Source organism: Manis pentadactyla, chromosome 3 (assembly GCF_030020395.1).
Source record: "Manis pentadactyla isolate mManPen7 chromosome 3, mManPen7.hap1, whole genome shotgun sequence".
Taxonomy (NCBI): Eukaryota; Metazoa; Chordata; class Mammalia; order Pholidota; family Manidae; genus Manis; species Manis pentadactyla.
Genome location: NC_080021.1, coordinates 37,568,687 through 37,585,935, shown reverse-complemented (window position 1 = coordinate 37,585,935; position 17,249 = coordinate 37,568,687). Strand labels below are relative to the sequence as shown.

At 44.9% G+C, this 17,249-nt stretch overlaps 1 protein-coding gene across 5 annotated transcripts in view; it reads left to right on the top strand.

Moving 5' to 3' along the window:
- The window catches only part of BAALC (BAALC binder of MAP3K1 and KLF4), a 75,240-nt gene extending 63,127 nt beyond the window's left edge, over window positions 1-12,113 (top strand). For 3 of the 5 annotated variants that reach the window (XM_036876463.2, XM_036876457.2, XM_057497847.1), the window contains one exon: window positions 9,788-12,113. In XM_036876463.2, coding sequence (XP_036732358.1) covers window positions 9,788-9,792 — 5 coding nt within the window. In that variant the 3' untranslated portion in view covers window positions 9,793-12,113. Of the gene's footprint in view, window positions 1-9,299; window positions 9,366-9,787 lie in introns of all 5 variants that reach the window. The other 2 variants (XR_008996221.1, XM_057497846.1) reach the window with 2 other exon arrangements.
- Window positions 12,114-17,249: the final 5,136 nt, after the last annotated feature.

The following is a 17,249-nucleotide window of genomic DNA, read 5'->3' as shown; positions in this document are numbered from 1 at the left end:
AGGGCAGCAGCTCCCTGAGGTGTATTCTTCTCATGACCATGACAGAGGGCAAAACTAATCTACTAAACTACTCAAAAACATATTTCATTTCTCTGCTCACTTCATTCTGACTAACCTCCTATTGGCTGAAGCAAGTCACATGGGCCCAACATCAGTAGGGTGAAGAAGTGCTCTGTCCCCAGTGGAGAGACAGCAGAGGACTAGGGGCAGTAAAGCCATTTACCACATATAATACGCAGGCAGAAAAATGTACAAGTCAGTTAGAGGTTCAGTGAATTGTCAGGGACACACCCCTGTATCCATCTTTCATATGAAGACATAGAACATTGTCACTACCCCAGAAATCTGCCTTGTGCCCCTCGTCATGGTGACTGGGATGTGCCAGTCACCCCTTACACCCAACTACTCCTCTGACATCTAACATGATAGACCAGTTTTGTTTATTTTTGAGACTTTTATAAATGGAATCATAGAGAGTAGGTGCTTTTCTTGTGTCTGACTTAGTGAAAAACATTCAAGTTGTTGTGAGTTGCAAAAAGTTCCTCATTTTCATTGTTATGTATATTCCATTATATGAATATACCACAGTTTAACCATTGTACTTGAAGGGCATTTGGGTTGTTCCCAGTCTGGGGCTATTGTGGACAGCACAGCTGTTAACATTCTTGTGCTTACCCTTGGGTGGACACTTCGTTTGGAATAGAATTGCTGGCTCATAGGATGGGGATATATTTGACTTCAACTGATACTGACAAATAGTTTTCCAAAATGGTTATACCACTTTACATGCTAACCAGCAGTTAAAATTTGTGTTTTGCCACTTACAAAGTATTTTTAGGTCTACTGGCACATGAAATCCTGCAGCCGTGGAGGACTTCAGTTATGGAATGTATGAATTTTTTTTCTAATTAAGGTATCATTGGTATACAATCTTATGAAGGGTTCACATGAGCAACATTGTGGTATCAACATTCACCCATATTATCAAGTCCACCCCGACCCCATTGCAGTCACTGTCCATCAGCATAGTAAGATGCTATAGAGTCACTACCTGTCTTCTCCATGCTATACTGCCTTCCCCATGACCCACATACATTATGTGTGCTAATCATAATGCCCCTTAATCCCCTTATCCCTCCCTCCACAACACCCTCCCTAACTCCTTCCCTTTGGAAACCGCTAGTCCCTTCTTGGATTCTGTGAGTCTGCTGTTGTTGTTTTTTCCTTCAGTTTTGCTTTGTTGTTATAATCCACAAATGAGTGGAATCTTTGGTACTTGTCTTTCTCTGCTTGGTTTATTTCAGTGAGCATAATACCCTCTAGCTCCATTCATGTTTTTGCAAATGCTAGGATTTGTTTTCTTTTTATGGCTGAATAATATTCCATTGTGTATATGTACCACATCTTCTTTATCCATTCATCTACTGATGGACACTTAGGTTGCTTCCATGTCTTGGCTATTGTAAATAGTGCTGCGATAAACATAGGGCGGCATATGTCTTTTTGAATCAGGGATCTTGTTTTCTTCGGGTAAATTCCTAGGAGTGGAATTACTGGGTTAAATCAGAATGTAAGAATTTAAAGCCAGTAAACTACGCTTAGTCCTCTTCTTAGGCATGTGGTAGCAACCTTCTAGGCACAGCACAGAATGCTAAGCCCTTCTTATATTATCTCACTTAATCCTTACAATGACTCTAAAATGTTGATACTGTCTCTGGCTTACTAATGAGAATGGAGATGCAAAGATAGCTAAGGAAAGCACTCCTCCATACCACACACATGCCCTCTGTGTGGTTGTTAAAATGGGGCAGGTGGAGCCTCCCCTCTGCCCCCTCCCAGGCTCCAACCACAGTGGAAACTGTCACAGGAGAGGAACATACACACCTGACCAACAGAGCACCACAGGGCAGGTGGTGCATACCGATAAGCTATGATGCAGCTTTTGTTTTCACTGTTCAATGAACACTGCCTATGTTGTAACTATTTCCAAAATAAGATCAGGGAGCAGGTAACTTCAGATTTAAGTGTTCAGGCAATTGCTAAAGTGCATCAGTGGTCTTGGTGTCCTGAGACCTCACCAGCCACCAGATGTCCTGAGTCCCTCAAAGGCCACAGCATAGGTTTTCTATGTAAGGTGTCAGTTTACAAGACAAATTTACCTCTGATTGAGGCTTCTGTCAGCGGAGCCATTGCATACCAACTCAGCTGTCAGCAGTCTAGAATCTGCCCAAAGGAAATAGTTTTCTTATTCTCTCCAGGGCCCTTGATATGCAACCTCTTCTGAGTCTTCTTCTGTGTCTGGTTCAGGCAGTATCCACTTGCCTCTTTCTGTCCTCCTTTGGTCCCCCAAGATGACCTATTAGCATTTCACAGCATCCCTTGTATCTCATCAGTCCCCTGACTGGTGGTTCTTTGGCATTTTTTTAAAGCTTTCCTTCTGCAGAAGAGGCCTTCATGAAGTGTGCATCATCATGCACATGCCTGCTGCAGTATATTCCCATTCAGATTCTCCCAACAAATTTGTGTGTCAAAGGCAATTCTCGCTAGGCCTGGAAAAGGTCCTCATCAGCTCCTATAAGCACTCTAGATTCATTCTTCTAATGTTCTTTCATCGAGTGCTGTCTAGGTGCCAGGCACTGTTCTAATGCCAAGGATCCAGGAGTGGAAAAGGTGCACCTGTCCTTCACTCTAAAGCAGCTGCCAATTTTAACAAGGATGAGAGTGGGGAGTCAGATAATATAGAATAAATGAACAAAGCCCTTATAGATTTGAAATAGTGTTATGAAGGAAATAAAAGGCCACAGGTAGGGGACAGCAACTACTCTATGTAACATAGATGTCCCCACAGTTCAAATCTCTTTCTGAAGAGTGGAGGGGCAGCTAATGATGCTAAGGACTGGGAGCAACAGCGTTCTGAGCCCTTCTCCACTTCAGATCCCGTCAAACCAGATCTTCCTTCTTTCAGTTCCCGCAGCCCCTGTCTTATGCTCAGTTTTACTAGGTGCTAATTGGCAAAAAGAATGTGACAAAGATGATCTTCCAAAAATCGGAGCTGTCTGTCTCAATAGGGAGCCATTCCTCTTTCTCTGCTGCACCCAGATTTCCTCCAGTCACCTGGGACATTTCTGACCCGGCAGCATCTGATTAACCACTGACTAAGTCCCTTTCCCCAGCTCCTCCCCTGGACTCGACAGACAACACAGGGGGAGGCTCTCTGCTTGCTTGTTCGCTCCAGCTAATTAATGCTCAGGAACTCTGGGCTGCCTCCTACCTGAATGTGCCTTTCCTCAGGCTCAGGACTCTTGTTTTTCTCCCCCAGAACTGTCTCCTCAAGTATTCAGCTAAGGTAGAAATGCATATGTGGATATGGCTCTGTGCAGACAGGTCTCGGAGTGTGTGGCTGGCCTCACAGTGAGGCTTCACGTCTGCATCTTTTTGAGTTGCTTTATTATTTTTGGCAAACTGGCCAGACCAGGACAAATGAATTCACTGATGCCCAGACTGATTCTCAGCGAAGGAGCTTCTTCCTTCTGCTCTCCCTCCCCCTTCTCCCTGGCAAGGCTTGGTCCAGTCCAGGAAGGATTCTGTGGCCAGAGGGGAGGCCTGATCCAGAAAGGAGGATGGGAGCAGCCCAGAATCTCTCCTGGATGGTAGTAATATGAGACAGAAGAATTAGGAAAGAAAATATGAGTTTCTCTGAGAAAAACAAAAGCATGACCTTAAAAGGAGAGAGAACAAAGGGAATCACCGAGGAAAGCCAAAGGGAGGGAGCCGGGTTAGAAAGGCACTAGTTCAAGCCTGGAAAAAGGAAGCGATTTAGCAGTGTAGGGATGTCAGTGTGCGTGCGCGCGCGTGTGTGCACGTGCGCACCTGTGTGGTGACTTCCACAGTGCAGCTATGCAGTGGCTGCTACCTTATGTAGATGAAAATGAAGAATTATGAGACTCACCACTCATCTAAGGGTCTGCAGAAAAACCAGTTCAATTAGAAGACTCTTGGGGAAGATTCCCCCCTATTCTTTACATCCTTGCGCACCCTGCCTCGGAGTCACGTGCCTTTTATGTACTCACAAGCCACTTGTTGATTCATTGAGACCGGCCTGTACTTCGCCAAGACTGGAGAGGTTCCCTGCAGCTCCACTCCCACCCAGGCCCTCCACCGCCACCATCACATGGTTGATGACTGTTCTATGGGAGCCCAGTTGCTTTTCTAAAGTGGGTTCCGCTGCCTTCCTAGTGTTTGATCTGAGGCTCAAGTTGAAAAGCACTTGATGACCTGACAGATAAAAACCCCTCAGCTAAGTAGCCTAAGTGAGGCCACATGTGGGGCTGTGGTCTGCACAGGATTTGCTCCCGGCCCAGTGAGTTCTTGAGTTTTGCCTGAGGGTTGGTCTGATCCCTGCCTTTGGAGGTTAGTGTTCTGGCCCTTGGTGGAGTTGCTTAGATTAAATGTTTCCTGATTTACTTCACATTAACACCACAGAAACTCATGAAGCAGCAGCAAGGACGGCTATGGAGCTTGGGAACCGCTAGGGGCTTGTTACTGTCTGGTCTTCCTTTAACAGGTCTGAGCGCAAAGAAGAAAAATGTTTTGAGTTGTAGTTGACAGTGCTCAGTCTTTAATCTTTTGGGATGGAGGAGAGGAGGGAACTAACATTTCCAGAGTGTCTCCTATGAACCAGACACACTATGTATGGCACCATCTTTAATCCTTCAGCTGTACGAGGTCCGCAGCGACATTCCTGACCTGGCCACAGGCTCAGAAAGGTTAGGTGTTTGTTCAGCATGACACAGGGAGGAGGGATTTGGCTGGGCTGGAGTTCAAGCCCTGTCTGTTTCCCTCCAAGCCCTATGCTCTTTCTTCCCATTACCTGAAACAAAATGGTGGGGAATTTAGCGAAAGTTTTGGCAGAGTCATGGGAGGCTGGATGTGGGACCCTGGGCTGCCATCTTTAGTTCAGATCACTACCTATGTGGGCATTGGTCTTGGGCACATTACAGTGGCCTAAGTGAGCTCGGCTCCCTCACCAGGAAAGGGAGCCCTGACATCCACCTGGCTCTTGGCGATGGTGCAAGGAACGATCAACTATAAGCATGACTGCAATCCTGTAGGAAGGTCCTAGGATGGTTAGACAGGGCAACACAAACAGGTTCTGTTCCTAGGAATTTTCTCTCTCACTTTCTTTCTAAAAATTTATCTTCACACATGTGTTCTTCATCAAATTATTTGTTGGATGTCCATTATGTGATAGACACTAAGCTCGATTCTGGAGACACCATGCTGAACACTGCAGACTGGTCCCTACCTTTTTGAAGTTTATAATCTGATGAGGTTGTAGAAAATAAGCAAGTAAACAAGCAAATATGTAATCCAATGAAGGAAGGAAGCAAAGAATATCAGGAGAGAGAATAAGATGGTCCCATGGCTGCATGTGCTTAGAAAACCTCTTCAGTGTTCCATAAGAAATCATGAGCCGTGATTAACTCTGGGGAAAGCACAGTTGTGGCCAGAGCTTTGTAGCAAGTATTACTTTTCACTGTGCCCTTCTCTACTCTTTGAATTTCTTTTGCCATAATTATGTATTGCTTTTATAATTAAAAATACTAGTCATACAGAAAAATTGGTGTCTGATAAATCATAATCTCAGTAAGCCTTGCTTTCCTCATTGTCTGCCAGGAACTATTAAAAGGTTAGTACAATCCCATGTTAAGTATAGATATGTCATGGAGTCAAAGTAAAGCTGAGAACATCTCTATTTCCATTTTGCGGGAAAGTGAGAGAAGGCTAAGCAGACTTAGCTGCACTCTTAAGTCCCAGCCTCAAGAGAGCAGCCAGGCTGCCCCCACTGCTAAACACCATGAGAATCAAGTTCACCTGGGTTTGAGGCCTCTGGGAAGTTATCACAGTCAGTCTGGTTGCCCTTGAGAAATGGCTGCCAAAAAATTCAAGAGGCAGTATCAAGAGGACTAAAATCTACCATTCACAGAATACAAAGCCTGCAGAAATGAGGCAAGGGAAGAAGAGAAAAGCTGTAAAACTGGGTGAGAAACAAGAGGGGGCCCATTCACAAGCGTCAATGGTGATAAAACTCACAAAACAAGAATTTAGAGGTGGAGGAAGGCTTGATTTAGCAGACAGCTGAAAAAAACAAAGGTGCCAAATAGGTTTCTCTCATCGTTGAGTTGGGAACCAAAAGGATTTTTTTAAGCCGGTAATTGCAATAGGATCGTTTCCCTGTCATTAAATAAAGGGGGTGAGATGTTAAATAAAAAGGTTTGGCTGACTGAAAACCAGAGGGGAAGATATCCCTGTTATACAAAATGTCATAGGCCCTGAGGAAGAGAAGGATGTAATTGTTCTGTGTATCCATATAGCTCTTTTCCCATAGGAGGGAAAGCAACTTACTTCTCAGAACAACTAGAGAAAATAATCTGGCATTGTAGTTCTCTGTCATCTTCCTCCGTCTCACCTGGGCTTGAAGTCTGAGGTTTCCAAGCTGTGACCAGATTACAGCAGTGACCAGCCTCCTGCATATCCATTCTGCTGCAAAGGGCGGACACCTCTCTGTTGATGTCTCAGACTTGAGAGCTTTTCCTTTATATAATGCTTCCAAGAAAGTGAGTTGTTGTTCTAGTTGTTTAATTTTCTCAGTTTAATACAGCGTAATTATTTGAAAGTGGATTTGTTTATGGCTTGGAACCTGTGCCCATCACTGGAATACAGCACTCCAGTTTGTCCTTTATCTAAATGTGTATCTTAGAGCATTATTATTATTGTTGTTCTTTAGAAGTAGGGATAGCAATAGACATAGTTTCAGTAGAATAAGAAGGTTTTCCATTTATATTTAGTATGTTTGACTGAGATCATCATTTTGCAAATAGAACCAATGCTAGTAACTATTATTGAGGTAACTAACTATCCTGATTTGTGGAGGCCTGAGGAAGTTCCTGGAATCTGGACTTCCAATTTTAAAACAGGTCAGCCTTGGGCAGACTGGGAGAAGTTGTCACCCTGTTAATGCTAAATGGTATGCTTATTTCTCTCAGAAAAACCTAAGAAGCAGGGTTATTTCTCCATTTTTCAGGTAAGGGAACCGAGACTCAGAGGTTAAAACAACATGTCTTGTGGCAGCTAACTGATAGCAAAGCCTTGCCCTAAACCCAGGACTCTCTGGCCCCAAAGCTTGTACTCTGAACACCTCCACTGGGCAAGCTTGATACACAGATTTAAGAAATTGCCACATTGTACTTGAGAGTAAAATCATGCAAATACTGTGGCTGTTCCCGGAATGACTATCTTATAGCTTTTGGCTCTTTACTCAATCTAGGAAATGAAGAATCATCAAACTACTGAACTTTTGCATGGATTTTTAAGCTTAGAAAAGCAGGCTGAAGTATAGAGTAGAGTGTTTTCTGTGTATAATCTTTAATGACCTTTTGTGAAATCTTGCCAATAACTCCAAAGAAAAGTAGTTATGCAGTTGGGAAAGTTTACATTTCCATACTGGAAAGTTCTCTCAGTGCCGACCAGTTTGAGGGGAATGCTGCCATTAACCTGGCTCATTTCAAATACAGACTCTGTGTCTATTCCTCAAAGCTTTTTAACAACACCCAGAATGGAAATCAAATGGAATTAGCTTCACATTTGCCACATTTTTTCTTTAGGAAACAAAATGGGTTGTGGGACTTTATGAGTTCTCTGCTTTAAGCATCACTGCTAGCCCTGGCAAGACCTGAGTATTGACTTAAACAACATTGACTGCTGGTTGTTAAGGGTACTTTGACCAAGGTATTGTGCTTATTTGTTCATTTAACCAAAGTTAAATTGAGAGACTCCTACGTCTCAGACTATGCTAGGCACTGGAAACGTGAAGAGGAAAACAATGAAATCCCATATATGAAATCAAAGCTAAAATTGCATATAGTCAAAACTATCCTTAAACATCCTTCAAATCACCTATAAAGTACTTTCTTAGGTCCAGTTCCTTAGAAGCAGAGCCTAAGATGAGGATTCTTGGGTAATTGACTGAAAGAATACTCTCTGGAGAAACCCAAAAATGTTGGGAGAGCAGGATGGGGCAGAGGACCAAGTTTAGCAATATGGGAGCTCAGCTGAACAGCTGTAATGTAGCCTCAGCTCGACCCCATAGGGAGTTCTGGAACAGGAATGGCAGCATAGATTTATTTCCCCTTGAGACAAAAGGGTCAACCTTTTTTATCCCCAATAATCAGACCTTGGCTTTGGGCTATCTCCAGAAATTAGGGCATAACATCTTAACATTTCTAGGCAAGGTGGCCCCAGTGAGATGAAGGCAATTCTCAGAAGTATGATGCTGTGAGCAGGTAGCAGCCACCGCTCATGGGAGTAGGGGACTGGATGCCCCAGGTAAGCAAAGAGAATCTGCAGGGGGCATCGCGAGTGGCTTCGACACAGGATTTATGTGACATTCATTTGTTAATAAACACAACAAACTGATTAATTTTTCTCCGATGGTGCAACAGTACACCATTTCTTTAGATGCACTACATTTCTCTAGTTGGCTTGTGTACAGGGGTCATATTGTATGAAAAATATGTGTCCATCACTTCTAGACTCATGTCTAGCAAAGGGAGACACTCATTCCCTGGGAAAGGCTCCCACAGATCTGAGACTATGTTTTCCAGGAAGCAGATGCTGAGATGTCTTTATACAGGATGTTCATTGGGAAATGCCCTGCCAACACCTGCAGAAGGAAGGGATGGAAGCAGGAGCGGGCAGAGGGAGAAGCTGAGCCAAAGAGCGGGCCTGACAGCAGCCTTGGCTGACCCCCCACCTATTGCTCTGGGGCTTAATGGCCTGTCAGAGCTGGCCTGGATTGGGCCCGAATGGCCTGACCTTTGTACCCCTGCATATATCCCCTCACTGGGCCACCTCAGGAAGGCTTGGCCCTCGGACAGGTGGCCCTCTGTCGCTGAGGCCATCCTGAGGGACAGCTGGAGACTACTTGCTAGCTGCTCTCCTGGAATGGGGACTGGGCGGCACACTGTCCATCCGCAATGGAGACGACTCAGACGCCTCTCATGCTCACTCCAAGCATACCTTCATTAAGTGGAATGGGCACAAAACTGTCCCCCACTGGTTGTTTTCCCTTGATGGGGGGACACATATGGTTGAAGAAGCTACAATTTAATCAGTGCTTTGGTGTTACAGTGAATTCTGGATCTTTATCTCTGGCTTATCTTCATTTAGAAGTGGATAATCTATCCTACTTTTTGCTTATTATACTTAGTAAGTCTTCTGTTTTTTTCATTTTTATTCAGTGACAAACATCGTGCTGACTACCTTATATGCATTACCTTATTTAATCCTTACAAAAACCTTGTGAGGTGGGTACTATTGTTATTTCCTGCTTTACAGATGAGGAAACTAAGGGCTAGAAAAACTTGCCCATAGTAAAGTTATCTAGTTAGTATTTGAACAAGTCTGTCTGACTCCAAAGCTCAAACCCTTAACCAGTGAAGCCAGCTGTGAAGCCATGTTGCCCGCTGGCGGTCCTTTGCTAATGAATGCATTCGTTAGCATTTTACCAAGCATGCCTTATGCCAGGCTCTATGCTAGGCTGGTATTGGAGATTCAACAGAGACACCTTTGAAAAGGAGTATTTGTGCATTTGTTATTGTGAGCCACTCTTCCTAACTGTGTGTGTGTGTGTGTGTGTGTGTGTAACAGTCTTAAGAGGTTAATGCAAATATGAGGATCTTCGGGTATTTCCTAGTAACTCAGTTCACTGTGTTCAACTTTTTAACAGGCTAAAAGAGATGCTAAGCAAATGTCTGCAAAAGAAGTCACCATTAATGTTACGAACAGCATCCGACAGGTGGACAGGAGTCGAAGAATCACAAAGAACTGTGTCAACTAGCAGAGTATCCAGCTGCCAGGGCAGGTGGACTGCTTTGACCCCCTTCATGCACTGCATCCCATCATGGAACCTGGAAGAAGCGGGTGCCCCTTGCTGAACGTGAACACTGCTGAGTGCCTTGAGAGACTGTCATGCCTGGCAGCCAACAGCCGGCTGCCTGAGCCGATGGGTCGTTCACAGCTGCCTACTGATTGCCTGAAGTGCTGGCGCAGTACTCGCACTTGGTAATAAACCACCAGTGTTCCGTTCAGTTCGCCTCTTTGCGACTCCTGCAATGCGGTCTGATGGAAGAGCGGTGAGCGAAAGCCACAGGCCAGTGTATGAAACAGAGGAAAGCAGGTTCCCTAGGAGAGAGGGTCACTAAGTTTGCTGGCCACGGGAGCATGCGCTGTCTCAGGCAGGCTTGTGCTCTTGTTCTTTTCTTTTGAATACCACCATCACAAAGCCTGTGGTCACTTAGAAGTTGACTTTCACCAAACTCCAAACCCAAATCTATGAGAAATCAAGAAATGGGAAAACTCCCTGTTTTCTTGTTTTCTTAGCTCAGTGTGAGACAGATTCAGATCCAGTTTCACTCAAACTAATGCCATAGCACCCATGGTGACTTTGGGAGGTCTCTATAATGCAGTCACATCCGTTTCTCATTTGGTCAGTGTCCCCCAAGCCAGCGTCCTTGGCAGCTTCTGAACCATGATACCGTGGCCACTGTTGTTAATGCATTCAGAGCCTAGGACAGCCCTCAGGGCTCAGCCAGACATGGCATTCTTCATAGCTCCCTGGGCCGCTTTGCTTCTATTCTTGAATGTTTTCTCTTTCCAGACAGGTCATTTGCAATTGTTAATCAAAGACGGACACCACTCACCCAGGGAGGTACCCTGGAATGTGTTGGCAGCACATACACTTCCCTTTGGCCTCTCTGACCACAGCCCCAGGCTATGTCATAGGTATCTGCAAAGAATCACTTCAGAAAGCCAGCACCTGGTGATGCATATTCACACTGACATGAGATTGATGTGTACTGTGTTAGAAATCAGAGGCAGTAAAAAAATGTTTCGATAGGAATGACATTTTCTAACATTTCTTTAAACATGTTGAGGTGGGAGTATTTTCCTCTGAAGTCATGTAACATGATTTTTACAGGACTGTTAAGATGCCTGAGATGGGAAAGGTAGGACTACGGTTGTACCAAACACTACCAATAAACTCTGTGCTTACCAGAAGTGGGCAGCCTAATGGTGTGTGTTTATATAACACAGTCCAGAGAATTGACATGAGCAGGTTAAAATTCAGATACTCGTCCTCCTTACTGGTCAATTCTGTAATTCCTCAAACACAAGTGAGTAGTGTCCTTCCTTCCTTCCTTTGGTAGATTGTATATTTACTCATGAAACATTAAACACCAGCCCTGTGTCAGGCACCTCACGGATGCTGAGAGATTTGGAATCTGGCCAGTCCCACTGGTGTATCCTGACTCTAACAGTGGACCTAATCACCAGGAAGTTAACTTACACCCAAGGTATCGTGAGTGCTGTGAGTTGTTCTGGAATGGAATCCCACTTTTATATTCCAGGTAAGGTTTCTGTCTTAAATGCCACATCTGGGTGTTCTCCGCATCACTATACAAGCCTTTATCATACGTGAAACCAGTTTCCCAAATGTCTGTCATTTTGTGATTCTTTGAGAAAGGGCTATTAGGGAACTTCATGTTCTAAAAATTTTTTTAATAATAACACAAATAAAAGCAAAACCTGTGACTCACACATCCCCAGTGGCATTACTCAGCAGGAGCCCCCAGCTGCCAAAGGCCGGCGGTTCTGCACATCGAAGGGCTCACTGTCCCAGGGCACACGCATTTGTGTGTGGTGGTCTTTCGCTGTCACTGTGCTGTCGGTCACGACCCAGGCCTAGTGTCTCTTTTCTACCTTGTTGCATCATTTAACTCCTGCACAGTGTTTGGAATTGATTGACTTGTGAGGGTGACCTTGTTTTATACAGAAACAGTTTCTCTCTTCTGGGGGAGAAGGGAATGAAGGACAGATGTGATCTGCCCCTCCCTGGGACCATCTGGATTTCACTGAGACAGGGCCAGAAGTCAAACCATGTTACTGGCAATTTTTTCATGTGTGTATGATATGGTAACTGATTCTTACTATCCTATTAGAAAAAGACTTTCTATTGCAAAGTTTGGTCAATAAAGTCATCAGTTTCAAACCTATGGACAGTTACAGAGAATCTTTACTAGAATCTTAAATTTGTATGTAGAGCTGTTCAGATTTTTTATTTCTTTTAAACAAAACCCTTTTACATAAGTGGCCCTATGAATCCTCCACTATTAGCCTCAGTTTATAGTTATAAAAGAATTTATAGTCCTCTCAACTAGTAGTGGTGGAGCAGGGATTCAAGGGAGGGAAGTTGGTGTGCAAATCCCGTGCTTTTTCCCACCATGTAACATGAGGCCTTTCCCGGCTGGAAGGTCTGGCATGACTGGGAGGCTCGGCCATGTGGAGGGGAAGTGTCATGCAGCCTGAGACCAGGCTGGGCCCCAGGCCAAGAAGGTGATAGCAGTGACTGGAGAAGGTGGGCGAGCTCTTGTGTGCTTTGGGTCTGGCCCAAGCTCCCTTCTCCCTCTGGAGAGGATGAATCTGACCTTCAGTGAAAGTCAGAAAGAGGAGACACTTCATGATTCAGAGGCGATTGAAACTGCCTCCTCAGGAGAGCTGCAAAGACCTAAAGGTGAGGCACGTCCTGGCAGCCGGGGCCCGTTCTGCCAGTGTCCTGACCTCATGGGGGTGCAGGCAGGGCGCGGTACTGCCTCACCTTTTCCCTGACCTCCAGGCTGCCGGCCACACTCCTCTGGGCACTCCCTGTCTAAGCCCTCCTAACCTTTGCCTGTTTATGATCCTCGCCAGCTCCACATGCCCCAGCAATGTGCTGTGGCATACCTGCTCCTCCAAGCAGGGCCGCTGAACCAAATGGCAGGCATGCTTTGTTCGGCTGTCATGGTGTTAAAACTTGAGCATGTCACAGAAAAAGCTAGCTCTGGCAGAGACTTCTAGTTTAGACCTCCAATATCCATTCTCCTCTTCTCCTTAGCTGGGCACATGTCCACCTAAAATAAAGATTAGACTTTCCAGCCTTCTTTGTAGCCAGGAGTAGCGACATGATTACGTTCAGGCCGAGGAAATGAAATAAGAGTGTGGCACAGAAACTTTCAGAAAATCTCCTTGTAAAGTGGCCAGGCCCTTCCTTTCCCCTTTATCCTTCCTGCTTCCAGGAATGAGGAGGTGTTAGCTGGAGCCACAGCAGCCCTCTGGGTCATGAGGTGACCTTGGGAATGGAAGCCATGCCAAGCTGAGCAACAAGTGAGAAGACGCCTGGGTCCCTGTGGCCACTGAGCCTCCATGAGCCCAGAACTGCACACCCACGGCCTCTTTCTGTCAGAGAGAAATACATTTCTGCCTCACTTCACGGCTCTTTCAGGTCATTACTCACAGTCAAACGTGGTTCTAACTGATGTACAAATTTTCCACCTTCTTTTGAAAAGTCGGAAGATCTTTCATCCCTGGGCCCTCTTTGCCACTTGGCCACAGTTGACTAGAGCTGATAAAGACGTGTTAGATGAAGCAGGGGGGTCTCCAAACTGTGATCCCCCCACTCATTATGGGTTACACATGCAGCCTCCCAGTTTGTGTTTCCTGCCTGAGACAGCGTTTGCAACCTCTGCTTCAAATTGTCTTGCCAACTGTTTTCATGTCCTTTCCAGGAGTCATATCAATATAGTATTATTTTATATGGAATATTTTATATTATTTTATTATTATGGTATTAATGTGGTCCTTTTCCATAATGCCAGTCTAAGAAGTCAATCTCACGAGAATTTTTGGAGTAGGCTAATTACAAACATGAATTAATTTTTAAAATTTTGTACTCATCCATTCTTTCATGTGTACAATATATATTTATTAAGAAGCTTTGGTGTGTCAGGAGGTGGGATAGGGTGAGAAGTAAAACAGAGCTGGCATTCTAGTGGAGGAACACACACTAGAAACATAAAGGAATAAATTATCTTGCTAATTTAAGATGGCGATAAATGCTCAAAGCATGTCAGCAGGACCGACTGGAGGGAGGCAGGAACGGCAGCCGGAGACCATCAGGAGGCTGCTTCCATTGCCATGAGGTGGTGATGCCGAGGACAGGGAGACAGCTGTAAGGATGGGTGGGAGTCGGCGGATGTTGAATACATTTTGGAAATAGAAACATCAAGATGTGCTGAGGGGTTGGGTGTGGGAAGGGAAAGGAGGGAAATCAGCATGATTCCTAAATTTTTTATCTGATCAACACAGTTCTTCATGAGATGGGGTAACACGGAATGAGAAGTTTTTCAGGTGGTTCACCCAGCTGGCCTCTATTTCCTAGCCTCCTGGGCAATGAGCTCCTAAACTACTTCAGCAATATTTAACTCTCCTTAAATTACTTCAGATTGTTTCCACAAACCAGCCCCCATCAGAAGAAATGCATACTAATTCTCTTGGGAATATGGAACTATTAGAAGATTCTGACATGACCGGGCAATGGATCAGCCAGATTTTTTAACCCAGCAAAAAAGCCAAGTCTGGGCACTTATTGCCAGAGCGAGTTGTGGCTTTTGTTTCTCAGTTAGGCCTCCTCCAGGTAGGACTCCACTATCAAAGGAAAATAATATTGCCCTTTCTGATCCAAACAGTCCTTTTCATAACATTGCCATGTGCCAAGGAGATAGATGAAAATTTGTGTTTGCCTTTTAATTTTGTATCATTATCCAGAGAACATCTCCTTCTGTTCTAATAGATAAATCAGCTGCAGGAGGGCCTATGAAACAAGGCGTGGCAGCCAGAGAGCTGGGAAAAACCAAGAATGCTGGTTTCAGGTACGTGAGACAGATCCTAAGCTGGGATTTTACAGCTGTGTGCCCTGGGGCAATTTGTGGAGCCTTTCAAGAGCCTCACTTCCCTTCAGTGGAAATAATGGCATCTTCTTGAGGGCATGTTGTAAGGATTAAGTGAAATAACAGATGTAGATAACACAGTGTCTCCACAGAATACTAATTATGGCCCTGTGCCAGGTATGGTGCTAGGTGTCACATGCCACCAAGTGAGCCTTCTCAGCCCCACTTTACAGATGAGGACACACCTGAAGGCCAAAGGCCACACAGCTACTAATGGCAGATCTGGAATGTGAACCCGTGTCTACCTGTCCATGAAAACCCTCTCTGTCCATTGCACCTGCGTAAGTGCTCAAGAAATGGGGCTCATTTCCTTCCTGTCATGATGGAAGGCAAGTGGCTTCACAGCTCTTTTTATAGCATCAGTATCTTGGCACTTCCAAGCTGTCAGTGCTAATGCCAGGATCAGTGAGAGTACCCTACACACACATTTGCCAAATTTCACCTGGGTTTCTTTTAACTTTTTTTTCTTAACAGTAACAAAGGCAGTAGGCATCTTCTGAGTTGTGCTACAGTATTAACATTTGTGGATAAAATGAAAGTTCCTGTGGCCAGGATTCTCACCTGGCCCTGCTCAGCTAGCTCACTGCACACATGTGGGCAATATGTTGCTATTGACTCTATATAAAGAGCTCCATCCAGTGCTCTGGGCGACATGGTGGCATGGCTGCAAGGCTGCAGGAGATCAGAACAGATGCTGGAGTGGCAGCAGTGCCAAGGACAGAGACTGGGATGGCTGTGTGGTCAGAGAGGCCCAGAGGACAGCTGCTCAGAGGATGGCTGTGCGGGCCGAGAGGCACAGAGGCAGAGACCAGCTTACTGCGTGCAGACTTGCTCTGAGTGGATGGGATTTTAGTAATTGATGTGCCACCGTGGAAATAAAGTTGGGTGCAACCCTTTCACCCCAAGAACGTTCTACTGTCATTTCTTTGGTCACATCGAATCCGTAGTGAACTTGCCTGGGGCTGAAACCCATTGGCAAGACAGCATTTTTTTGAAGGTAATACTAAGTTTTTTACTAACTTTCTAAAACTGCATTGCAAACGTGAGTAATGTATATCTACCATAGTCATCACTCCTTCCTCTTTGTTCCAGAATAGGAAAACAAGGCCTGAGACAGCTGGGTCCTCGAGGAGAAGGGACATGCTAGTGCACAGGGTAACACCACACCGTGTACACATAGCTTGTGTCTTCTCCACAGCTGCTTGTGGTAAGGAACAAAATGGAATAGAATTATTTTCTAGTTAGAAAAAAATTAGCAAGTGGAAAGATTACAGTTGCTTAGCACTATGGCTACACACTGGAATTACCTGGGGAGCTTTAAAAACTTTTTGTCTGTGCTCCATCCCCAGAGATTCTGGTTTAATTGGTCTAGGGTGCAACTTGGACATCAAGATGTTTCAAAACTCCCCAGAGGGTTCTCATGCACAGCCAGGGTTCAGAACCACCGGCTTAGCAGATCACAGATGGAATTAGTATCTCCAAAACTCAGTGCGGGTGTCCTAACCAGACGCTGTAGGTTTGGATCCCAGTATCACCACTCACTAGCTTTGTGGCCATGGGCAAGTCATTACACCTCCTCAGGCTCTTGTTTGCCCATTTATAAAATGGGGCTAATAATATCTATGGTAACAGGATGCAGTGGTAAGGATATATGCATAAGGCTCGTAGCTCAGTGCCCGGCACATGGAGATAAACACAGGTTTTTAAAATATTGTTGAACTGTGATTCAGACCTGAAATTTTCAGGCCACGGGCAAGGCCTGGAAATATAAAACTCAGTTCTCAAGGGAAAAGGCACCAGGGAGCTAGCTCTTTATTTAAGTACATTGTATCTTCTAACACCACAAATGCACCTATTTTTTTTTCAAGATAAACACTTCTTGTTCAATACAAAGTGTACCTCGGGCGCCTTGGGATGAAGAGAGCACCCGTCTTTATGGAATCTTTCTAAGGTGCGGGTACTGGCTCTGGGCAGAAGCACTGACTGGATAATGCAGATGAGAACTCTTGCATAGTTGATTTGGGGCTCTAGAGACTCAATGTTTCTCTTTAAACTTGTCTGAGCTTTCATTTGCAAGCTCTCTGGAGGGTGGCTTTTCCCACATTGGTTCCTAGCAAGTAAGACTTGATTTAAGAAGTAAAGGAGTTCCAGGTGAGGAGTTGTAGGGCCATGGATTTCAGGTTTTCACATTTCTCTTTTGCATCAACAGATTGTCCAGAACCTGGCATCTAAAATGCAGTGCTGTTCTTTGGCAAAGGAGAACACTCAGTTCCAGCATGTTTTCACAAAGCTTCCAACACGGACCCAGGGCAGGCCCCCGGTTCTCCCCATTCATTTAAGACGTCCCAGTTTTCTCGGCGTTACAAC